Source organism: Pholis gunnellus (assembly GCF_910591455.1).
Source record: "Pholis gunnellus genome assembly, chromosome: 20".
Lineage (NCBI taxonomy): Eukaryota > Metazoa > Chordata > Actinopteri > Perciformes > Pholidae > Pholis > Pholis gunnellus.
This window is the reverse complement of record NC_136547.1, coordinates 17,646,300-17,672,262: the sequence shown is the minus strand read 5'-3', so window position 1 is coordinate 17,672,262 and position 25,963 is coordinate 17,646,300. Positions and strand designations below refer to the sequence as shown.

The window sequence follows — 25,963 nt, the reverse complement described above, 5'->3', positions numbered from 1 at the left end:
CCTTCTTTTCAAGGGATTGCTGAGCTGGTGCTGCCGTGGAACTGCTCGGGTATTTATTACGGCACCGCCGGCTCTCGTCTTAAGCTCCAGTGAAGGAAAGTGCAGCGATTCCTCTGAAGCCATGAGATGATCTCTCAGCTGTTGGTCTGGATTACCTCAGACAAGCCGCCCTGTCATTCTCTCAAACCTGCCCACAGAAAGGCTGGACAGAGCGACGGACACAGAGAATGCAGGTCTTTATCTTGGCTTAGAGTTTGGAGAGTTTACTTTCGGTGACAGTAGGGTGCAAAAGTACATTCCTTACAACTGGGCTAAAGTTACTTCGTGAACTTAAATACTTTCTCCAAAATCTGGTGAGGGAAAAAAATAAACAGTTAAAAATCTCCAGGCCATTAAACAACAACTAATATCAACTCATTACAAAGAGATGTACCTCCTTCTTTGGATAACGCTCGACACCTAGCTTATCTTTATATTCCCTTCTTTTCCCTCCTCCATGCCATCTCCTCTAGTCTATACACTGTCATTAACTCTTTTAAATATAAGGACGCGGGGGACAAGGCTTGCAACTTGCCGCCTGCTGTTCAGTATATTGGAATGTGACTGTGTATTTGATACAGTGTGTGTCTGAACGATGTGCTATCTGTAACCCCCGTTGTGTTATCACTTCCAGGACTCAAGGCTTGCTGGTGAAGCGTCTGGAGCGCGGGGGGAAAGCCGAGCAGGAGCGTCTCTTCCAGGAGAACGACTGTATTATCAAAATTAACCAGGGAGACATCCGCCACCTGCGCTTCGAACAGTAAGCTCTAAAGTTGACCCTCTGCGGTTATGTTGGGTTTCACTAACTTCAGTATGCCCCCTTCTTGTCAGGTCCTCTGAACGCCATGCTGATTGTAATTTTCTTCCACCGCTTCCAGAGCTAGCACACATACGGCGTTATGCTGAAGCGCTGTCCTTCCAGCGCCACAGTTCATACTGAGAGGCCCTGTGCTGGACAGTAAATAGTGTTGCTGTTGATAAGTGGAGCCCAAACGTCAGGGAGACGGGACACCCACACAGCTGCACAATAAAACAGAAATATTACTGACTTTGTTGGCCTTCCTGTAATAGGTCTCGGTGACCTGCAGTCCTTCACCACCGCTTCGCGCCGCCCTGATCCGAAACCACCTACACTCCTCTCTCAATTCATTTCTATCGATTCATCGCTCCCCATTCATTTCCTAAAGTGGAATGAAGATATAAACCTGTGACTTTTCCACCCATTTACACAAAGCCACCCTTCTTCCTCACACACACACACACACGTACGCCAGACACACGCACAGCTACACCGAGTTATAACGTCTTATCTACACTCCTGCATGTGTGTGTGTGTGCGCGTGTGTGTGTGTCAGGCTGAGAAATAGATTGCTTCTCCTCCAGGCTGCCTTCTGGAGGCAGCGTACGGGGATCTGCTCGGCTCTCTCCCTTATCATCCACTCCTCCACAGGAAGAAATAGCCCGGATTCCTGCTAACGAAGGCCCGGCCCACAGTCATACTGGCCTGGACATAGTCGTCTTAAAAACCACTGGGCTTAGAGCCACCCTGCTGGATGACTGACAGAGACCAAGTTTGCGTTCAGAAGTAGAGTCAGAGACAAACCATTTATTTCTTTTTTCTCTATTGCTATCAAAAGTCATTTTTATCTCGGCCTGGCATGTCTACAATGTTATAGCCAGCTAAGAAAAGAAAGCCCCTCATAAGAAAGATTTGTGATGAACTCCAGACTATCACGGTTACCTTACCACATTATGTTAATGTAGTCATCTGAGCGTGTACAAAGCCACTAAGGTTTTAGGATTTTTTTTCTTTATCAAAACGATGCTATTGTCATTAGTAAACATCCCAGTTTCTTTCCGAGCCTTCTCTACTGTGAAAGAGGCTTACAAACCAAATCCACTAGGGAGTGATGTTTTTTTAGCGTTCCGCACGTACCCCCCCCCCCCCCCCCCCCCCCAACCCCACCAAACACTCGCTCCTCACCAGCATCCAAATGCATATGTTTGCCATTCTGCATGAAAATGAGGTAAAGGAGCTAAACTTTTTCTCCCCGTCTGCCCCCCCCCCCCTCCCCCCTTCGCTCTCTCATCACTTCCCCCACAACCCGACCTTGATTGTGCGCCGCACACAGCGACCATTTAAAGTGATAGTCTAATCTCCGTGGATTGTTTTGCATGGGTAAATATTTTGAGGCGCTTAATCTAACTGAATGTAATGATGCATTGATGGGGTAATTTATTATTTAATCAGGCTCGCGTGGAGGCTGATTACTGGAGTGATGGCACTGTATATATGTGCAGGTGGGAACATTTGCGTGCAAACACGCGCGCGCACACACACACATGCACTCTTGCTCACTCAGTCATCATTCCTGAGTGTGCGCCCGTGAGTGATTTTTGGTAAATTACCATTAGAATAAAAGATGGGAGAGACCAAATCCTGTAGGAGTGGCTTGGCGCGGCGTGCGCGCTTCGCCTCCGTGACGCTGCTTGCATGAAGTGCTGTGTGTTGGTGGCAGAGGCGGCTTAGCGGCTGTCATTTGGATAGAATCAGCATGGTATCACTGGCGTGGTAATGGGAGTCTGGAAACAGGAGGTGGGATTGTTGGAATCCAGAATCCCAACGCGTCTCTGGCCCCCTTATGCTGCAGCATGGCTCGCCCCTGGCCCAGCCTATCTATATGCTAAGTGCCACCGGCAAACCACACTAAACAATTCTTGCGTCTGGGAATCATGTTGAGCCTCTTGTTGGCTTGGCTTATTTGCCCCCCCCCCCCCCTACACACACACACACACACACACACACACACAAAAGATGCATGAGACTGAGTGTGTGTTTTGGCTATTTTCCTCTTATTTTGTGCGTAAAGAGTAGAGTGTGTGTCCGCTTACTTTGGAACCTCATTGTCTGGAAAGCTTCCTCGATGCATGATTCATCATCTCTGCTGTGATTGTTGAGTCCACTCATGTCCACACACACACACACACACACACAGACTGCTATACTGTAGAGATACGTAGCTACCCCTTTAGATTATCTTTCTCTGGCATAACATAGAATATATACAGTTTCATCACTGACCCACCATTCTTATCTCAATCCTGTCTTGATGCTGGTAATTATAGATAATGTAATTTCTATCCTCCGCTGCTCTGTGTTGAGTAGCCCTGCGATTAGCCATGCCAACCTCAACTCTCCCTATCGCCTCTCATAATGTAGCACCGCATAGCCTTCCTTATCCTTCTATATCCGTCAGGCTATGATAGTATAATTGTACTTGTATCTCTTATCGTGTTAAAGTTGCTTCATTTTTTTTCTTTTTCTGCATCACCTCCAGAGCCCAGAGCATTTTCAAGCAGGCGATGCGTGGCCCGTACATCCTCTTCCACGTGGTCCCCGCAGCCAGGAAGAGGCATTACGAGCTGCTGTTGGCCCAGACCGAGCTCAGCCCGCCCCAGCCCAACAGAGTCCGCTTCAGCCAAGTCTCCCTGCAGTCGGGGGATCGGTCCAGCCTGGTGGGGGGGCTGCCGCCCAGACCTGGACCACAACCGGGCCTCAACCACAAGTAGGTTTTTGGAGTTGCCGTGTGTATTCAAGTTAAGACAACTTACACAGAGTTAGAAAGCTAGACGAAAGTGACACACACACACACATTGCCATGAAGCATGATAAGGATAAGGAACCTCAAGCTCCCAGTAAATGCAATTCTGTTTTAATTACACCAGTCAATGACTTTTCAATAATAGGTTCACTGCGGATCCGTCAATGTTTAAAAGCTACACTATGAAATGTAGAAGGACAGTTTAATAATCATTTCTACCTGAGGACTCAAAGTCCACGTCGCTGATCACCTTGTTAAAAGACCATTTTATCTGCTTGTGGTTACTATTCATTTCTGTCACGTCTTCCAGAGAGCTAAACATGTGGGTGTTTATAGGTAGGTCTTTCAATCATATCAATTCATGAATCCTCTATACATTCTGTTTGTTACATTGAGTCAATGTGGACTCTATCTCTATACAGAGATAATCATGTTGAGACTTCATTTTATTGCATCATACTTAACAATATAGTAGCTTGACAGATACTATGTATATGCAGGAGCACAAAGGTTTGCACACAGTTAGCCTTCAAATAAATAGCTACTTTCTCTTTTTCTCTTTTCAAGGCTCCGGTTCTCTTTCACACTTGCCCGAGGAAGATCTTGTAGCTAGAAAGTTGCCTTGAAACAAGAACAAGAGAAATAAACTATTTATTCAGCGCTTCTTTGTGCACAATCAATAGTGGCACAAAAGTCCTCGTGATAACTTGTTGAAAGTACTCAAGAAAAGTGGCGCTGCCCTGTGCAGCTAAACTGCAGTTTACTGTGCAACGCTTCATGTCTGTTTAACACTTCCTCTGAACAGAAACTGTCAGTCCCGCTGTGACTCCGCTGCCCACCGGCTGCTAGCGGCTCACTTGCTCTCCTCCTACCGACATGAGAAGACCGATGTAGTCAGGGCTCGGGTTCAGTTTGCCATGTCCTCAGCGATAGTTACTTGATATACATACTGTACAAAATGCAACTGTCTTATCTAGGCGTGCAAATCAAGAGAGGAACTATTTGTAATCTGTATAGGAAACAAGAGCAGTGAGGAGTCCTCCACCACGATGGTATAGAACAGGCAATAAAATATGTTTTCTAAAATTGTAAATCACTGCAATCACGAGAGGTCCTTGAGCATACAGTCATAATTGAGTATTAAGCTGATGGGTCCTGCAATATGCCAGATTAGCTTTGGATGAACAGACAGACAGACACAGAGATGCACACGCACGCATGCCCACACACACACACATGCACATAAACGACCAATACATAATCACCTGGTGGAGATCAAACATGTTGTTTTGCTATAATATCGCGATAGAACGATTTTTTGTTTGTTTCGGTTGTTGTTGAACTACTTGTAAAAAAATACTGAAAATATGGAATATATCAAAAGAGTTGGAAATAAACTTCTGCTTTACTTTACAGCACATTGTGTTATACGTGTTCCATTGCTGTTGGTAAAACACAAATCAAACCTAGAACTTTGTCTCGCTCTTTAGCCACCCGGGACCCGTGGCAGGAAGCACCCCCGATCCGAGCCGACGGTACGTCACCTTACCCCACACCGCGGTCGCCAGGACCTCTTCAGCCACCTCGCCCTCATTGCAGCGCAGGATAAGCACCAACCTGTCCACCAGCTCCTACTTAAAGAACAAAGGACGCAAATTCAACATCCAGCTGAAGAAAGGTAAGAACCAGCAGACACACGAATGCATGGTTGGAAAAGTGAAAATCCTTCTCTGCATTTTCATGAGAATGATACTTTAAAACACTTTTTACACAACACAGACTGGTCCGTTGTGATTCTGCGTTCTGCCCGTTCATACAAGAGACATTAGACTACTGGAGTTTGTTGTAATCCTGTGCGTCCATCTTTAAAAAGAAATATATGCTCTACAAGGCTAACGCTACCGTTCTGCACCATCTAGACAACAACGTGTTCCTGGAGGAGCCAATTTGTTGAGCTAGTGACGTCATGCGTCACTGTGATTGACGCAGCTGTTTCATAGCGATGAGCCCAGTGATGTGGCTGAGAATGCATTTATTATTCAACCTCCCTTCCCTTTCCCTTAGAATAGGGCCCAGAAGGACTGACAGTGGTTTGACGTTGTTTGCAACCAGTCAATCAGTCACTTCATTGACAAGTCACATCCACGCTCTCATCAGAGAGTTCTAGAAGCGCTCAGCGTAACAGATAATATTGCTGCATAAAAGTGGGCCGGCTCTATTTTGCAGGCTTCTCTAATTCTCTACAAGCCTGATCAAGCAGCATTCTGCATTTAATTGCACTTCGAGGTTAATTTAATGTCACTGTTCAACACAGGGGTTAGACAACAGAATGCAGCTGTAATTCTTTTATGCTCCACAAGAAAAAACTAGAAACAAAACTATTTGTAATGGTTGGTGTGGAGGATGAGGTGGAGATGAGGAGTCTCACTGCCTGAGGAAAGAAAGTACACAAAGATACAGTTTGACTATTTTGATCATTAAGCTGATGTGACGACCATAAAGTAGTTCATCCTTCGAAGGGGAGAGCAGATGCAAGTGGCACCTGTCTTCTCTCTTTCTATTTGTGCCTCAACCACCCATGTTCCACTCTTGTCACCCCACTTTGCTCCTCATTGAGACAAAGGACTCCGTCTCATCATCTGCATGCATTTATTTTCCCCAGAGTAAACAACAGGTTGAGTGAGACAACCTTAAATCGTTCAAGGACAAATGTAAAAGGTATCTACTTGCCTTTGGGCTTTGTTTGAGTGAGCCGGCCAAAAGAAAACACTTCTTGAAAACAGGGTTTGTGGTTTGATGCACTCAGGCTACATCGCCATGGTCTCGCGGTTGACATATTAAGATTCAGCAATCAGTCCGCTTCCAGCTGAGGTTGGTTTGTTTGTGGACTTGGACAGGCCTTTGATCCTGGAACAGTTGCATATCTTCGCCAACCATTGTGGTGGGTTCACTGCCAGACGTCTTCTCCTTTTCATCACTTCTTTATCTTCATATGAATTGACGAGCAGTTGGTTGTAAAATGAACCAGCGCTGAGGGGACACGCCTACTCTTTGTCTGACTCTCTCTCTCTCTTTGCTCCTCTTTTTTTCTGTCGGGGGGGAGCAGATGTTAAGTCGAAAGCTGGCACCGAGGCCTTAGCGGCGAGCTTCAGGGAATAATGCTAGCATGTGAGGGCAGCAGCGCAAACTACATGCAACGCGCTCGGGGGAAATGCAGTCACAAGCTGCTCTAATATGTTTGGCGAAGGTCCCCGATCGCTGCCAGCACAGCTTCAGAGGTTTTATACAACGTGGGGCTGCAGTGCAAGTTCTATACTTTTTTTTGTTTTAAAATGCGATGAAGTTCTTCTCGGTTTATTTCTGCGCACACACCGTGTTGGTGGCGCTCCAGCAGCTCCAGAGACCGATGCCAGTAGTTTAGTTTATTTTCACCGGCCACTTCATGGTCCAATTCAACACCAGTCATAACTCTCAAAAGTATGCTCTCGCCCAAGTGGCAGAAATGGTTGCTGAGATTATTGCTCATGATGTAAATGGGGCTTAACAGCATGGATGTGCCTCGCTTGTAAACTGCAAGCCATTCGTGAACTACAAATGGAGATGAATTATTGTCCAAGCGCTGTTGAATTGGAAATTCAACTGAGCACTTAAAATCCGGCGGAGTCGAGGGAAGTGTGTGACCCCTGAAATCCATTTTGACAGTTCCGTTTGATTACCATCGGCCTTCATCACGACTAATGTTAATGTACTTTTCTGAAGGCTTCAGCAGTTTTGTTGTTGACTCGTTGTAATTGTTGTGATTCGGCCTAAGTGGGCCTGAGTTCCGAGTGGCAGGAGCAGATCTTGCTTGGCAAATTAACAAGAGTGCCCTAATCAAATACTGCAGCCCGAAAAGGACATACGCACCCCATTAAGTCATTCTAATGTGCCTCGGCCTCTCCTCATGTTTGCTGTTTAATTGGCTTATTGGAGCCAGGATTCCAACTAATCCAGAAAGGATACAATTACTTTTATCCTGGTCTCCTATTACCCAAAATAAAGACGTCAGTGGTTAATTACTGCAGGCCTATTAGAGATGCCTTCTCCCAGTTGGCTGATTGGAGGCCGTTAATGACGGGATCTGACAATGGGCAGGAGTTTTGATGCCGCTCATTAGGCTGTGTGAACCAGATGAGGGGAAAGGCACTGGCATGGGGGGGGGGTCCACAGTGGAAAGGGGAAGAAAGACAGTGATGTAGAGGATTTGAAAGGGGCGCCATAATGTGCAGCTTATCCGGATCTGAATCCGTCGCGCGGAGGTAGAGTGTAGTGCTGGTCATGGAGTGGTGACCAACACAGCTTTGGTTAGAAATCTGCGAAGTCACACGGCCACCTTTTTGGTTAGAAATTAAAACGGTCTTCTCTGAAGTTTAATCCCTGAGTAGGAAACCGATCGCCGTGGCGGAGATGTGACCTTGCACTAAAAGTTTTGGCTTTCATGAAGACAAACTCTGCAGATTTAACATTCAACACAAACGACGGCAGCTGTTTACGTCTGCTTTGGAGGGATCACAGCGCATCGTTATCCTCAACGGCTAAACTTTTTCCTCTTCATAAGCAAACCTCTTCATCACCTCTCCTCGCAAGTTTGCTTGCGTGCAGAAGAGAGAAAGTTGCCATCCGCGCTTCTCCCTCTTTTGTGTTTCTTGTTCATCAACGCCGTCACTGTCAGCGAGACGACAGACTGCTAGAGAGACACGGCGGGAAAAGTAGGTCAGGACGAACCGTCAGAGGTGCTGACAGTTCTGTGAAATGAGCAGCTACTTTTGACATGAATACTAATCACTGTTGTTACCGTCAGAAGAAGCCTCGACTGAAAGCGACTTTCCCACTCGACTGCTGGAAAACGCCGACGGCTAGGTTATGCATGGTGGAAAGTATCTCTCTGAACACGGCTCCTAATGACTCATCTAATATCACCGTGTAGCAGGGTTATTGGGTTTTTTGGAATATTTTGTCAAAGAGTAACCCGACAAACACAATTTACTTGGCTTACCCCGTTCCCTGGCTGACATTTGAAACCATTTCTTGCTTTTATTTGACAAATCCAGGTCTGGTCAGCAGGAAAGGTCAGGCCTGAGATCCTCTTATTTATCCATTATTGTATTTGCCTACTTCCTCCAGACCGGCAATTCATATTCATTAGATGAACCTTAAAGGTCAGCCTTAAAACCTCAAGCAACAAGCTGATGTCTTAAGTGTTTCCTCCGCTTACCACTCACTGCACTTCAAAAAGGGGAATGTAGCGCTGGCTCAACGGTACATTAGTAAGAAACAACTATTGATCAGCAAATGATGAGCACTGCTTTCCACATTATGCAAACATCAAACCATCTATATATAGTAGAGGGTTGCCCCGAACCAGCATGATGTGAACGCAGCCTCCTGACGTGCCATTGCACACAAAAATAAGTCAAAATGTTTTTTTGGTTAAAACATCTGGCGACATGGTACATGGATGATTTGGAAAACAGCATTTTCTTTTTTTTTTGCTATTTGTGTGTAGTGCACTACATTTTAAGAGGCTATTGAACAGCAGTTTGATCCTCGTAATCATTCACTTTTCTCTGCTTATTCTGGTCCCTAACCGCTCTTTAATCCGACCGTGGCTCACAACAGCGGTTTTAAAGTCCACATGCACTTATCATAAACACTGAATTTTGGTTCATAGCATTGACACTATATTTAGATTCCGGGGACATGTTTTTTTCATTTTGACTTCTTGAAAAAAAACGTGAGTGAGACACACCCTGATGGCAACGATGGACGTACGTCTGTTTGTATTAACCATAGGACGTTCAGAACGTGGTGGAAAACCCATAATTTGATCCCTGCATGGTGGTTTTTCATGTTGCAGCAGCATGTAATGAAAAGGACCGCTCAGAAACCGTTTCACGAGTCTGGCCAGTTTCTAACAGTCACAGTAAAAGCATTTGATCGTTTGGCACAACATTTTTAGGTCCCTTTCTGTTATTACAAATAAGCACGAGTTACACAATATTCCAATAAAAATGCATATAAAATGTAATCATATTTATTCATTTCCATAGCCACGTTGTTGTATACGACATGCCGGTTGTCTGTTCGGGACTTTTTAAAACGAAAGTTAGAAAATAGATGTCACTATGTCGCTAATCTTTTGTAGTTGACATTTATGAAGTCGTATGGAGGTGCTGGAACACTTTACCAAACACAAACACATGCATATTATTTACTTGCCCCTCTTCAGAGAGATAACGCTTCCACAAAGCTGTAAATCAGTAATATCACTGTCACATTACTGTGAACGCACAGAGCGAGAGCAAACAGGCTCCTGCTGGCAAAACGTACCTGATGAGAAAAACACATTATATTTCTGACCAAAATATGTCTGTTTTTTTCATTATTCCCAGGTCCAGAGGGTCTCGGGTTCAGCATCACATCCAGAGACGTACCCATTGGTGGCAGTGCTCCCATTTATGTGAAAAACATCCTTCCTCGAGGGGCCGCCATCCAAGATGGCCGATTGAAAGCCGGAGACCGGCTGCTGGAGGTGGGGCGGAACTTTCTAGCTTTCTACCCTCCAAGCATCCCATAGTGTTTGCATACAATCCAACAGTGTGTGCTCTGTGAGATTGTACGCTACTTCAGACACTAATTGCTCATTCGCTGATCTGGTTTTGTTCTGAAATTAAATCTTACAGAGCTTTTGTTGAAATGAGTCAAACACACTGTGTTCCCTACGGCTATAACACTTCAGCTCCAGCTTTGAATTGCCGAGGAGATGTAGTTAGTTGGAAAAATATTTTGATTATACTTCAATCAGACTGACGTGAAAATCAGCTAGTGCTCACTTTGGGGGGAAATAACCCGTGTTTAAAACCAGCTCCAACAGGCTCAGAGGGTAATCTGCATAAAGGTTATGTGGAGGCCGTAACCCCCCCCCCCCCCCCCCCCCCCCCCCCCGTTAGAGTCAGAGAGCTCTTTGATTTTAGCTTTGCCGCTAAGTGTGTGTGTGTACGTGTATTTTGGCTTGTATGTATGTGCTTAACGGAGTATTTATGATCTGTGTGTGTGTGTGTGTGCAGGTCAGTGGAGTGGACCTGAATGGTAAGAGCCAGGAGGAGGTGGTGGCCCTGCTCCGAGCCACGCCCATGGGTGGGACCGTGAACCTGTTGGTGATCCGCCCCGAGGACTCGCTGCTGCCCCGAGAAGTGGTCAGTAGACAGCCGGCACCTCACTCTATTTCCACTGCTGCTGTCCCACTCTGAAAAGAGAATAACACATTAGCAGTCGATTGCAACAAGTAGGAATCCAACACTTCCTAACAAGTGACGCATTTGATACTAGAGGAGAGTGGTGCCTTATTGTTACTCTCACTTTTTAACCCTTAAAACATACATTTGATTTGAGCAAAACCGGGATTATTTTATTCGATATGAATTGATAAAATGAATGGTATACTGACTGAGATGGTAATTGTTTTTTGGTGTATATTACAATAATTATTGTTTAAAGGGAATTAACCGCATAGTCAATTTGGTCCAACATATCGCAGCTGAGCTCAAAGAACTCACTCTAGGAATATGAACAAAATCAATACATGTCACATTCAGAGCAGCTGGGATATGGATTTGTCATGGTGGCTGCACAGATGTGCCTTTAACTGCTCCTTCCAACCGTCACCTTCTCTGTGTGTCTACCCTTCCATTATGCTGTGTCTACTGTGTATTTTAATCAGCGTCGTATTTGTTAAAAGAGGTTGGCAGCTGCTCCACTCTGAAGGATGTATGCCTACAAAAGACATGCCCTCAAAATCAATAGGATTAGGATCCAAATGCACCTAAATATTCACTGGCCTCCCCACGTTCACCCGAGCAGAATGAGTGCTGATAATCACATGATAAACACACATGGTTCCCTAAATGTTAGGGTAGACATGGACACAACCAACACACAAACACACACAGTTAACTAAATGTGAGACACGGATGCAGCTATGGGCACAAACACCCACAGGTTTTGTGCAGATGTGCATAATTGCACACTTTCATATAGAAACACACAGGGGCTTATGGTTAAACACGAGTCATGTGCACGGGCAGACACAATCACAGCTTTTAGCATGTGCAGACAAACACACACACACACACACACTGACCACTACACACATACACATACACACCCAAGTAACGTGCATGAGCAGCCACAAAGAGCTTTGGACATACTCACACGCCTATGAACAGGGACACCGACATGCACACAAACACTGCTCGTACACACACACACACACACTCAGACACACAGCCTACACGCAGGGTGACTTTGGCTGTCGTGCAACAGATGGTGAGGCTACTGCCCTCGTCCAGCCTGCGCTCAGTCGCACTGACAGCAGGCCCCGGCGTCACTGCACCTTGGCAGTCCAGGGGCCCCCGGTGCCAACCTCAGTCCTACCCGTAATACTCAGCCCGGCACCCGGGCTGTTAACCCCGCCAGAGGAGCTGCTCTACCTTGCAGAGTGACGGCCCTCTGAGGCACAGTTTGCTGTGCTAATGTGCTGTTCCTCCAAATGCAGCACCCCTCCGGATTTAGCTCCACTCTCATCTGGCTTCTTTCATTTTAACATTCATAAAGTGGCAAATGGGCTCATATTTCACTACTACTTGTATTGAATTAAGGGAAGCTTGCATTGTAAAATAAAAAGAATGAATGAAAGTGTAAAGTGTAAAGGCAACTTAATGAACTTATTGGCTGCTGGCATCAAACCTCTGACCTTCTGGTTACTCAACAGAGTCTTTAACTACATCCAGCACTTCAATTCTAACTGGAGGGATGCACCAGGCTGCAGACAAGAGGAGGGTTAAAAAATGCACGGCTGCCCCGGGGCTGTCGACTCATCAGAGGCGTGGCGTGTGTGAGAGTTTGATGGCTACGCTCTCTTGGCTACTCAGGCATGACGCGATTAGAAAAAAAAAAAGCCCATCATGGAAACACTGTCTAACGATCTCTCTGTGTTTTTGTCTGCTTTCTCTCTTTTACGTCTACTGTACACGCTTTGAGAGACTGATACTTAATATCTCATCACTTTCCACGGCAGATTAGCATTTTGCTACTCTCGCCCTTACTGTTTTTTTTTTTTTTGTTGTCCTCTCGCACACTTTCACATTTCCCAGCAGTGCTTTCACAAATCTCAATAATCCCTACAAGTATGTTCATAAAAATCAGATAAGGAGGCCAAGGCTCTGCCGGTGACAGTTATTGCAAATAAAGCATGGAGGAAAAGCATGCTTGGTAATTGCCTCCTCTGTCACACATTCTGGATTGGTGCGTGTGTGTGTGTGTGCATATATACTACACATTGTAGTGCCAGGACACACATAAGCACACATGTATAGACGATCGCTTACGTGCTGTCATTTATGTAATTCCCTCAATGACAACGCGATGATGTTTTATATTGTAGCGTGAGTGACATGCCAGAGAACCGCAGGCGTCTGTCAACATACAGCCCTCCACACGCACACACGCGGTGGCAGGAGATCCAGCCGTATAGATGAAAATAGAAAGGAGCCATTTTTCTTTTTGTCTCGTTGACATTTGCCTGCTGATGTTTAATGTCAGTGCCGGAGAAAATCCCTCCATGTCTCCTTTTGTTTAGATGTTTTATTGAATGCACGGCTCGTCGCACGCGGCCCCAGAGGAATTAATTTACCCTCCCAGCATGTTTGCGTTGCGTCTTTAATTGCCACGGTCGGGGTGTATTTTGACATGATTTCAGCAGCAGTAGCCGCAGCTCTCGATAGCTTTCAATAAATATGTACTCGCTGCAGAGAGAAAAGGTTAAATGGCAATAGAGCAGAGCGGGGAGGGGGGGGGGGGGGGGCTTCGTGTCTGTCTGGCTACCTCTCCCTTTCCTCTCCGAGGATATCAGTAGACATTTTTCCGACAGATTCAGTATGTTGTATCAGAAAAGTAGAGCAGCTTTAACCTTTTACCCAACACTGGACTCATCACTAATAAGCCTGCCCTTTCGTACCGCTTTCCTCTCTCTTAAACATTTACCATCCATGATAATACAGTCATTTATTATATTCCTCATTGAATGATTTTTTTTTTTTTTTGTCTCTCTGGTCGTGTTCTACAAGTTTGGTTCTATGGGACGAACCCTTTTGACCTTCAGGTTATAAGACAGAGGAGGGGAGAGACGAGCAGAGACGAGCAGACGGAGTTCTCTCTAAAAGCTCAGCTCAAGCCTTGAAGACACAGTAGGAGGTGCTGATCAATGGCTGTGTGAACAAAATCACTTTGTGCTGTGTTATTCCTTCATTTGACAGCTGTGGGAGTTCCGATCAGTGATCTTTGGGCAGGAGCTTTGGAGCAGACTAAAGGGAGAAAGTCAAAGGGATTGCTGCCCCCTATGGGTTTGGAGGTTAATTCATCACTTGTATCATAAGAGGGGGCTGTTCTGAGGAGGGAGAGAGAGGCGCCGTGGTGAAAACTCAGAATGAGTGACTCAGTGCTTTGTGATCTTTAGAGAACTTCATGAATGATCTCTCAGTGCTTGTGTCTTCCCACCTTTGTAATCTTATTAGAGGTGAAAGGAACTGGAGAAAGGGTCCATCCGACACAAAGGGCTTATGAGGAATAGGGTAAGACAGACGAGGGTCATTTAAATGGAAAATAATCAAAAGTGAATCATTTTAAATCTTCATGGATTGGAGTTAGGTGGGGGTAATACTCAAAGCCAATAGTTTCTTCCCTCCGTCACTCTGACACCAACCGCCACGCTCTCCCTTCACATTATCCATGACCTCAGATGCAATCACCTGCCTGGTAACACTGACCACAGCAAGGCTCCACAGTAAAGATGTATTACAGAACAAAAACACAAATTCCCACATGGAGGCAAGAAGGGCACATTTAAGCACATTTAAGCACATTTAAACACGCACACGTACACCACACGCTTCCCACGCATAGCCGCTGGATGTTATTTATTGTTGGCATTTATCTCCCAGCGTGCAGCACTGTTTGTGCTCACAGCTGCTTTGAGTGACGCCGAGCCCCTCGGTCCACGCCGGCCGGCTTTGCGGAGTGGAGATTGTTTTTTTTTTTCCCCACAGCTTCCCTTTTTTTGTCTCCTGTAATAACCAAGGCGAATGTCACGCCTCACTGCGCGACGAGCAACGGCAACATTCAGGAAACGAGGAACCATTCCTGCCTCCTCTCAAAGACGTCCATCCACACCCTGCCGCCAGTGACGGTACTCCACCTCAGTTCACCTGTTGTGGTGCCGTTTAGAGCAGACACGGCCGAGCAGAGGCAGAGGAACCTAATCTGGCACCGGCAAGTTTATTACATAAACAATGACTAAATATAGTGCAGGCCTGCCAGTGGCAAATCATACCCCAATACAGTGTAAGTGAATTAGCCCGTTGGGATTGCGGCTGTGTCAGCATGACTCTCAACTCATCCTCCACACACACACACACACACACACACACACACACACACACACACACACACACACACACACACACACACGCACACAAGTATGCGTGCACTCAGTCATCCCCTTAAACATATTTTAAACGACACCACAAATGCTAACCCACTCCGTGTAAAAACCTGACACACAATATGGGCTTGATGAGTCACATATGCTCAAGAGCCATAATAGCGTTGTCCATGCATGCCCTTACATCATCCCGTGACCCGTAGATATTTATACCCGCAGTATTTTTTTTTTTATTTCCAATGGGCCCGTGGGCCGTGGAGAACAAATGGGCTTGTGAAGCTGCTGTTGTAACACCGAGGACCACATAAGAGCAATTAAACAGTACATTAAAATCCCCTCTTTACGATCATATCGCACTTGTCACTGATCCATTAGTAGCTATATCTGCCAAGCAATGAGAATCTTAATTGCACGATTAATTCCGGCCCCTGATTGATGTGACCGCCAGATTTATGGCCCGTGCGGATGCCGGGGTACGCGGCAGACAAATGCGTGACAGTGTTGCTGACAATTATGGCAGACTAATGGCCCGTTTCATAAGTGACAACCCTGGTGGCCTGGTTTAAAATCGTCCCTGCCCTGTTTTTACCAGCGGACTGTAATTGAGGTATTCAGGAGCACTCCATCTGTAGCTCCATTGATTTAGCTGGAATCCTATTTGTACGAGTCTCTGAAATCGTTGTATACAGCAGGAATAAAAGCACTGGTTCCCCCTGACATGGATCAGACGTCCAAACAAGCTCACCATTGTTTTTGTCTTCCAAGTCAAGGCAATCATCGTCAGTGTTGCGTTGCTTCGTGCAATTATTCACAGCAGATGATATCTCCCTTCCTCTTTCTTAAGCATTCCTCTGACAGTGTTACACAGCTGGCTTTTGTTGTGGCGGGCCGCAGTACAGAGAGGCTTCCATTCCTCTATTAAAGCTGGAAGACAAAAGCAGACTTTTGAAGCTGTATCGATTTCCTCGCCGCCGAGATCCATTTACCGAGTCGGTAGAGGGGGAAATGAATTGATACAAGGCAAACAGAAGACGATGCCCTGGTTTCGGAGGCAACTAAATGATACACAGATCTGTTGAGTTAGAGCCAAGTTCACCCCTCCTCATCCCGTCAGTTACTCCTCAACATAATTTGTCTTTCCTCCAGTGTGGGATAGTTAAGTTAAATGTTGTATGGGTAGAATAGCATCTAAGCATCTAAGCTGAGAACAAAGGATCGATATTTGATGCTGTCAACAATGTGTGGCAGTGGATGAATCTCTTAACGTTACATAAGCAGTTTTCTTTTTTTCTAAATGAAACACTTTATCTCCAAGTAGGTTTGCACATACACAGAACTAGTCTTGGTGATTAGGGGGGCACATAATACAGAGTTGATCATTGTTTTTGACTTCAATAATTAGATAGAAATAATGTATTCAAAACATTCAGATTAACCTTTTTAACTTCCGTCTGTGTCTTGATGGCTTACATCTCCTTTCACTGCTTCAACTTACAAACACAAAGCACAATCCTTTGAATGCTTTAAGAGCGCAGCTTCCACACGGTGATAAAGCTTTTGGGTTGTTCCACTGAAGTGGTGATAAAGCAGTGCTATCTTAATGCGGCATCTACAGCCATGCCAGAAATTGACATCTTTGGTGTTAATATAATTGGATGGCTGTTAGCGTAATGCTCTTTCACAATAAGCATGATGTAATTTGTTGCAACTTTTGGCAATAAAGTGCTGAAGAGGGACTCTTTCTTGTCCGTCTTTGTAAGAGTTTATTTATAGAACGGCAGGTTACTCAGCCAGTGAAACTTGGCAAACAGCTCGAGGAGATGAGTCATTTCTTACTGGTAGAGCTGATAATTTAAGGTGCTGTCACCGTTTTGCAGATATTCGCACATCTTCGATAATGAATTCCCAGTCTTACTCGATATGGTATAATTTAAAAAAAGACGGATTGAATAGAAGTAAGTGCAATCAGCAAATTGCTTTGCTGTTACAAATGACTGGACATAGCTTAGCCCTCCTTTGTAAATCTCTGCTAAAAATACATACTCAGGTGAAGTCAAATTACAGAAATTGCTCTCAAGGCCTTTGGAAGCAGAAGTGTACGGCTGCGGTTTTGTAACCTGCAATCAGCGAGAGCCTCTATGAATTTACAGCACTCTTCAGAACAGTTTGGCAGCAGCGGATGCATCTTAGAGGTCACTTTCTCTTCCACTTCATGCCTCTGAAATGACAGGGCTCGTTGATCCGGTAGGTAAGGGCCCCAATGTGTCACCGTGGCACCAAAAAGCTCTTCCGCATCTCCAAAAAGCATCCTCTTGGACACTTTATCCAAACTGTCTACACTCCCAGACGTTTAGTAGAGGCACTTTAGTCCTCCTTTCTCCCCTCTCTGTTCTCCCCTTGCTTATTGTTCATCACTGACACCTGATGAGTCCTTCCTACCGTATTAATCTGGCTCCTATAGGTTCTCTGATCGGCAGTGCAGAGTTCAGAAACATGCTCGGCCATAATTAAAGTTAATGCTGCCGAGCGTGGTCGAAGACAATGCCAGCCCGGTTAACGATTTCCGAGCGTGTCTCGTCGGCGCCACCTGTTTTCGTTTAGCACTTTTCAGCAGCTGTTCCCATAATTACGCTTGCTGTCAGCGCAGAGAACGGGAGGGGCGCACCGCAGCATTGTGCTACGCCGATAAACAAGGTAGTTAAAGGCCACTTATGGCGACACAGTCGCTCTCCCGAAGGGGGATTCGGCGTCTGTTTCCAGAACACATAATGGCTCGAAGTGTGCCTGTGCAGTTGGACATAGCAAGGCGCTTTTTATCCACCATTAGCTTGAAATGAGAGGCATCTGCTTCATGATGTGCGTCTATACTGTGGTTCCGCCTTTGCAAACATCCCCAGTTGCCAAGTACACTTAGAAATTCCCTTTTTTGTTTTTTACGTTCTCTTTGATTAGACGTAAACATCCAGTGTCAAGCCAACGCCGTGTACGAGTCTGTTTTCGGTCGCTCACGGTGGGACCTGCTCGGTGCCTTCATTTGATAGTCGGTAGCCACGCTGCGTTTGCAGTGATGTACATAGATCTGGCCTCAGATGCCCTCATAGAAACAGACTTTGTTCTGCTAATGAGCCAAATGAGCCTTCTCGTTAGAAAATCCCCCCGAGGGTAACAGCCCCGGTTTGTCAGCGCTGAGTCAAAATGTACTTGATTGCCCAGCGAAGAACATGTAATGTTGGTTCACAACACTTAAGACGTGCCACTGCCAGCGGTGCACTTCATGCCCTTTAGTGCTGTGTAAAAGCATCCCCTCTCAGCCCCTCATTGTTCCCGAATTAAATTTGTTTTTAGGCTTACAGGTATTTAATATTCGTCCCCCTTTGTCGGAAAAAAATGTTGCGAGGAGAAACACTGCCAAAAGGAATTTGTGTTACAATACTTATCACGCATGCACCACTTTTGCAATTACACCCATGGCTGATTTCTTTTAGCCCTTTTAAATTCATTTCCAATGACCTTTATGTCGCCAAATTGGGCCAAGTGTGGAGAGAAGTTTCCACGGTGTTAATTGTTTTAGGCAGTGATGTGCGGAGAACTCCGAGTTATGTGTGAATAGATGTAATTGTGATTCATTTGCACTCTCTGTTTCCCTCTCCCTTTGCATCTCACTCGCTCCTTTCCCGCCGGCTCTGTGTCTCTGACACGCATGCACACATCCAGCACACCTCTCCTATTAGCACGTGACAAGTTAAGCGAGGTAGAAACAAAAACCCCCAAAAAAGGCCCATCACGCAGGCGGGGCTCTTTAGCTGGACTGATGAGCAACACTTTCCTCTGTTCACCTGCATGTGTCCCTGCCTCCACCACCAGGACAATAGACTGTAATGAATGGGTGCTTCCCCGTGGCAGTGTTAATTAATAAAGGACTTAATCGTGTAATGGGCTGTCACTGCATGGCTGTGTCAGAGAGAGAGAGAGCAAAAAGAAAACAACACAGGCTTCTTTTGTGATGAGCTGGCCAAGTGGACAGTCACTTGAGCTACTCGGAAACTCATCATAATGATATTACAACCACTCTGCTTCAAAATGGTTTAGTATTAACCTTAATGATTGGTACCCGAGTGCAGCGCAGCACCTTTTGTGCACCAGCCAACATAGTGTATTTGCTGCCAGCCATGGACGTTTCCCATCATGTTGTGCCGTTTGTGATGCTGCATCATCAACACACAACTTTCCAGACGTCTTCCTTTCAAACAGGGAACGACACTCGGTAATATAATGTGGACCATTGACCACAAGTTCAAGGCTGTAGAGACACTTGCAAAAAAAATCAGGACGGTTCATGCACAATTGGCAGCTTCGTTGCAGTGAGAACACTTGTAAACAGAGCTTCACAGTGCATTCTCAGAGATTTAATTTTACCCACATGTGTAATAATTTCAGGCAAACAACCCAATGTGTGTCTAACATTAACTTTAAACCCAAAATGAATAGTTCTCATTGCAAGTCAACAATATTTCAGTCAAGCAGCTGTTTTTACTTTTGATTTCTTACCATAATGTAATCAGATAATGTATAAAGCATAACGATATTATTAAAACCTACCAGATGCACCAGTTGGCACATTTGTGTCCTCCCTTGTTGGCAAGTTCGTTGATTATATAGTTAGCGAATTTGATTGATGAAAGTTGTACAAAAATACGATACAATCTGCATCTGATTTAGAATATAATTGAATTAAATCTGACTGAACACAGAGGGTTGCCCCGTTCGCTGATGGGGAGGCCTGTGCATACAGAGAGACCCTGCCTGGTGACCTCTTCTGATGCTGGTGGCAGATCAGAACAAGCGCGCATGACATGATCCTGTTGATAATACTCTGACCACATGCAGATGATATGAGGTCATGTTGGCATTTACTTAGCAAGGAGAGTGTGCCTGTATAGCGTGAAGGAAACTCTTCCCTACTTAACATCAGCTATAGATGAATCAACAGTCTAAAGAAGTCAAGTCCTTTGCTTCCTGACTGAGGTTCAGACTACATCCCATCCTATTGGCTTCAATTTTACTGTCAGAGGGGACAAATCTGTGTGTGATTCTGTAGTTTGAGCTGCAAATCTCACTGGAGACAATATAATCTCAAAAGTTTGTTGTTAAGTGTGCAGGGCCAAGTGTCTTCCCAGTCAGGTGCAGTTTGTTCCCGTCTCAAGCAGCGAGTAAGGGGGTGGAGACGTTCAGCCATCATTAGTGAGTGCAGCTTTCTCTGGAGACAATTTTGTCCTCGCTGTTTAGGAGGCAATTTTGGATTTTGTTACACTCCATGTTAGCAGAAGGGTTTCCTGACAGAGACCATAAGTGAGAAAATAATTGGATTTGAGACAAACATGTTGAGCCCAAAATGTTGCACTTAATAATTCTGGATGGAGGCTGATAACGCAGATATTTTACAACTTTTTCCCGGTGCTTTTCTTCTTTAAGCATCTAACGGTTTCAGCGTTTTTACATCAGCTCATCTTTCCGTCAGTCACTTTTGTTCTCTCCGTCCCAGGTGCATAAACGGGGCTGAGCTTGGAACAACGAGGTGACTTTTCTTTCTTCTGCTGTTCAGAGGCAGTTGAAAACCGGCCCTGCCTGAGCTGAATCGGTGCAACGAGGCCTGTCAAGCAGCCTGACAAACTCATTCCTGGCTAGCGGCGCTTGTTCCTGTCTGATGAAAATGTTACACTGCTCTCTCATTCTCTGCCTCGGCCCGCTATTCCCGGAACGCCGCTCTGAGTGGGTGGTTATGGTTATTCTGTCATCATTTTGGAAGAGAGGGCGCGCACACACGCACAAACACACACACACACACACACACAGAGGCTCAGACTGTGTCCGTCCAAAGCACTTTTTTTTAATCCAATGTATTACTATATTCAACTGCTGGGCTAAAAGCCTCTCCAGGGACATAACTCACAGCCATTATTTATTAACTGTATTTTGATAAAAAACATCTTCATTAAAGATAAAGACTGACCCTGCCGATGACGCACAAGGCCATCCATCCACGAGCGCTCTTTTCAGAATGGAAATAGTGCGTTTGCTGCGTTGCTATGGGCCTGCTTTGGAAACCAACTGATCACATCCCACCAAAATGAGTTAAGGTTGCTTCCATATAACCGCTGTCTTTACAAGCTGGAAGCCAAACATTGTTGTGGCATTATATTTCTTGTTTTTGCCTCTCAGTCCCCCTATCCGCTTCATTCAGCCGTCTGAGGGGAAGCTAAGGGTCGCTTCCCGACAAGAGACGCTGATTTCTGTGACGCGACGGGAGGTGTTGAGAAAAACGGAATTTTAACGTGGGTCCAATCAAGGGACAAAAGCCCTTGTTGGCGTGTTGTACGGACAGCTGTACTGCCATTTTGAAAACAGGAGAAGAAAAAGCAGAGAGAGAAAAGAAAAGGGGGCAGATCGGAGGAACGTCTGGAGAATAGGGGCTCAGTCAGAGGGTGTTGAAAAGAGCCTCCACCTGAACGCACCGCTGCACCCTAATAACTCCTCGGCCTCCGAAACGCCTTATGCTCCGTCTCTCCCTTCTTTTCCTCTGCTTCACTCTTTATCCGAGCAGCTGTGAAGGGCACACACCTGGCTGCCATCCATCTGGCTGTGTGTGTATGTGTGTGTGTGTGTGTGTGTATGCGTCCGTATTGATGTGAGTCTATTTAAAGAGGTCCTGCGCTGGCTTTCTGGGGTTGATTGCTCTCACCGCCAGTATTGTTCGTGTGGATTTGGCTGCCATGGCAATGACTACGCACGTATACAGTGCGGTCTGGCCAATCACATTACGACAGCGCTGCTCTCCAGCTTCCCGCGGAGTCCTCGGCTCTTATCTGCCGGACATGAACGTGTGCGGGGGAAACACTCTCATTCCCTCAGCAAAACGGCCGCCGAGGTGCCCTTGAGCAAGGCAACGAACTCCCAAGAACTGGAGCGGTTGCAGCTCAGTGGCCAATAGCAAGAGGCCTGTATGTCTGAATGAAAGATGTGTTACATCCTCTTTGAAATAAAGATTTTCTTCTGTCAAACTGTGAAGGGAAGAGCAGCTGTGGACTGAGATCAAAGCGTTTTGTTTCAGCACATTCCCTCCGCTACAGTACGTCGGCCATAGCTCAACAATCTGAACGGGAATGATTCTAAAAGATTCTTAAGTCAACATAAGTGTCAGTTCTTTGATGCCTCTTGTGTTTTAGCTTTCTCCCACACCTTTCCTCCCTTTCTGTTTACCTGCAAGCGGGAAGTAAAATGTATAAATGCTATTTCCCTTTTGATATTCTTATACAGATGCTCTTTGTCAGACACCAGTGGAAATTGTCAGAGAAGAGACGGGAGTTGTTGTTTGTCGGACTATTATCCAGCTGATTTGATCGTGCTGGGTGTTAGGCACTCAGCAGTACTCTCTCACACCTATCTGGCAGCTGGCATGAAGCATTTCTTTGTGTTTGTACCGTGCGCGATGGTCTGCAGCAACAGCCTTGCAACTGAACGCTGCCATGGTAATTTCCAACAAAAGGCCCGTGGATCGCACGGAGGGAAGGAGGGTCGGGCTCTTAACGTGTCACAAATTATGCTTCAAAGGGGTGTTGTTCAAAGGGAAGCCACTGTTGTTTGAGCGCCAAATTGCTACCTGGCGCTTTCAAAGTTCTCCGCCGTGCCCACTGTTCCTGCGCCGAGCTCACGGCGGTGGAAAGGAATTGGCGGCGCTCGGCTAGACGCTGCGGCCAATTGACGATGACAGCCCCGAGACATGCGACTCGCTTGCCATCCATTCGCTTTCTTCTCCTGCTCCCCTCATCTTTCCCCTCTTTATCTTGTATCCCATTTTCTTGTCATTCACCATCCCCGTTCTTTCAATTTTTGTTCCGTGCTAGTTTCTTGTCTTTTCACCAAAGTCAAAGTTAGATACTTCACAGGGAGATTTGAACACAACAGTGACTAGTTGGGCTCAACAACAGTTTGCCAACTTTGGTTGGTATGTTGAGTCATCAGGCTGAAAGTTTCTTTATCACTTTCAGAAAAAGTTTATTAGCATCAGCAGTGCCACAGCCATGATAAACATGCACTTTCTCTCTCCTCCTCTCTCCTTAATACCCGCAGCATTCAGAGGATGACGACATGGTCCTAACCCCAGACGGTACACAAGAGTTCATGACCTTTGAGATCCCTCTGAGTGACTCAGGCTCGGCAGGCCTGGGGGTCAGCGTCAAGGGCAACAGGTCCAAGGAGAACCACGCCGACTTGGGCATCTTTGTGAAATCCATTATTAACGGAGGCGCTGCTAGCAAGGCAAGTAACTGCTCCCACCCACTTACGCTCTGACCATGACCTTGTTATGTTTAGTTCAAAAGTAAGAAGATGAGGTGGACTACATTTAAAGTCCTTATCATGGGGGTTTTGAAGTGGTCACGTGATGTTACTGCTGCTGAAGTGGCATGACTACCATGCTGTGAAGGATTTCCTTGGGGCAACAATGTGAAATATTGTATTATATCTTTGAGCTGTTACATTCAAGTGTTTGTAAATACCAGTGGTTTCTTACATCATTAACTTTCATTATTGAAATGTTTTATTGAATATGAACACGGAGACAAGATTGTGATCTTGCCATGGGGTTTATTGGGATTTTCTCGGAGAAAAGGTGCATGTGAGCACAGAAATCGTGTCTCAGGAGCAGCTGCTGAATGTACACGTTGTTCCTGTTCAAACCTAACACTAGCAGTATTCAGGAGGAATTGACATCGTAACTTGGCGTTTTGTCTGCAGGATGGCCGCCTACGGGTCAACGACCAGCTCATCGCAGTCAACGGGGAGTCGCTGCACGGGATGACTAACCAGGACGCCATGGAGACGCTGCGCACATCCATGTCCGTAGAGGGCAACAAGCGGGGGATGATTCAGCTCATCGTGGCCCGGCACGTGTCCAAAAACAATGAGGTATAGCCTAACAGCCAGGGAGGAGTCACACTCACGTGCTAGAGACCTAATTTGGCATCACAAGGAGACGGTCTGTCTTTTAATATTTCTTGAATCAGATATTGTTATTAGCATGAGCTACCACATCGCCAAGATGGCCCCTGCGTTTCACCTCCCTCATGTGTACACACGTTTAGCACGAGGCGCACGATGTAAACACACACCCGGCAGACACACATGCATGCTCTAATCCTGTGGACAAGTGGAGGACGTGTTGAATGCAGAAGAGGGATCGCTACATTTCAACTGCGCTGGATGATAAACGAGAGTAGCTTTCCTCTCGGTTGCCTCTGGCCCTAATCTATCCCCCATAGGTTTTTGTTGCTTTGAGATAGCTAGAGGAGGACCTTTATGAAGCGACCACACCACCATGCAAAACTTCAAACAGTCCACCCCCCCCCACACACACATTCTCTGTGTGACTTTCCTTGATATGATATCTAAGAAGCCCTTCACTGAGTTGTGATTGACAGGCCTGCGGAATAACACCGTCGGATAGGCAGATAAAGGAATATGTATTGCAGCCAGGTGGATATTTGTCATTAGGCAACAGTCACGCATATTGGGGCGAGGGGGATTTCAGCTTGTTGAAATGCCCGTTGTGATACTGAACTAATCCCTTTTCTTGTGTTCTGTTTTCTTTCACATGCCGGAGTAAAAAGCAGCATGATTTAGCTCAGTGTGATATGCCAAGCACAGTGTGAGTGGATTTCAGGATTGCGGATTCATGTGCAAGAGTACAACACACTCGCACACGTTCACACTCGCCCTGCAGCCAGAGGTTGTAGATCAGGTTTGATTAGTGTTGCCGTGACTCTAATTGGACCCTGTGTCCTGTGGCTGTGTGTCAGTTTGGAGTACCCCGCTGAGCCCCAGTCCACTCCCCCCCCCCCCTCATCTGCCCTTCACCCTCCCTGCAAGCCCTCACCCTCCGAGCGCTCCGTCTCTCTCTCTTCTCACCACACGTCACCCCCGACGCCCCGTGCGCTTGTTTTTCTTCTTGTTTTAATGTCAGTGCCCCCCAACTTGTGATGCTCCATAGTTTGCCAGGTAGAACATATAAATACAGCCAGGGACTACCGTTGAATTCTCACAGCAAAATTGCCATACAAGTTGACCGCATCTACATCTACTAAATAGTTTTTTTGGCACAAAAACAGGAACAAATTGATTTTGATGAAACTCCAGAAGTCTCACTTGTATAAAAGAATTGAGTCATACCGTGCAGTACGAGAGGATAGCAAATATTGACCTACTTCTTCAAAAACATTTGTTGAAAATACTCTTGCACAAAATAGTTCTGAAAGCAATCAATGAATCAAATGCTCTGACAAAAAGAAGGAGAAAATCATTATTGTACAGCTGTCACAGAATGAAATGATTTGAGTGGGCTATCGTTCTGCCTACCAGGGTCAGCGGAGTCTTCCACAAGCTGCTAGCTTAGCAGCTGCGAGTCCGAACAGAAGCCATGTGCGTTGTTTACCATTCATTACAATATGTTTATGTGCATTACTATGGTTTTGGGGGAGTGGCTTTCGAGGCTGCGAGGGAGCTTTAAGCTACTTTCATTGGAAGAGAGTCTGCAACACTGGGCTGCGGTTTACCACTGATTGTCGTGATGAAAAATCAAACAATTCTGCAGTGTTAGCCTTCCATGATGATATTATAAACCAATGTCTTTGCATCTCACAACCCTTGAGATTAATGAACATGACTCCCAACTGAATTGGATTATGTGACATCGGTCCAGCGATACCTGAAGCACCACCCGCCCCACCAACGC

At 45.8% G+C, this 25,963-nt stretch overlaps 1 protein-coding gene across 5 annotated transcripts in view; it reads left to right on the top strand.

Annotated features, from left to right (window-relative positions):
• LOC306712399 (partitioning defective 3 homolog) overlaps nt 1-25,963 on the top strand; it is a 305,150-nt gene that overhangs the window by 138,244 nt on the left and 140,943 nt on the right. For all 5 annotated transcript variants that reach the window (XM_079181659.1, XM_079181658.1, XM_079181656.1 and 2 more), the window contains 7 exons: nt 674-799; nt 3,378-3,605; nt 5,132-5,319; nt 10,073-10,212; nt 10,748-10,876; nt 23,305-23,493; nt 23,971-24,141. In XM_079181659.1, the coding sequence (XP_079037785.1) occupies nt 674-799; nt 3,378-3,605; nt 5,132-5,319; nt 10,073-10,212; nt 10,748-10,876; nt 23,305-23,493; nt 23,971-24,141 (1,171 nt within the window). The remainder of the gene's footprint in view (nt 1-673; nt 800-3,377; nt 3,606-5,131; nt 5,320-10,072; nt 10,213-10,747; nt 10,877-23,304; nt 23,494-23,970; nt 24,142-25,963) is intronic.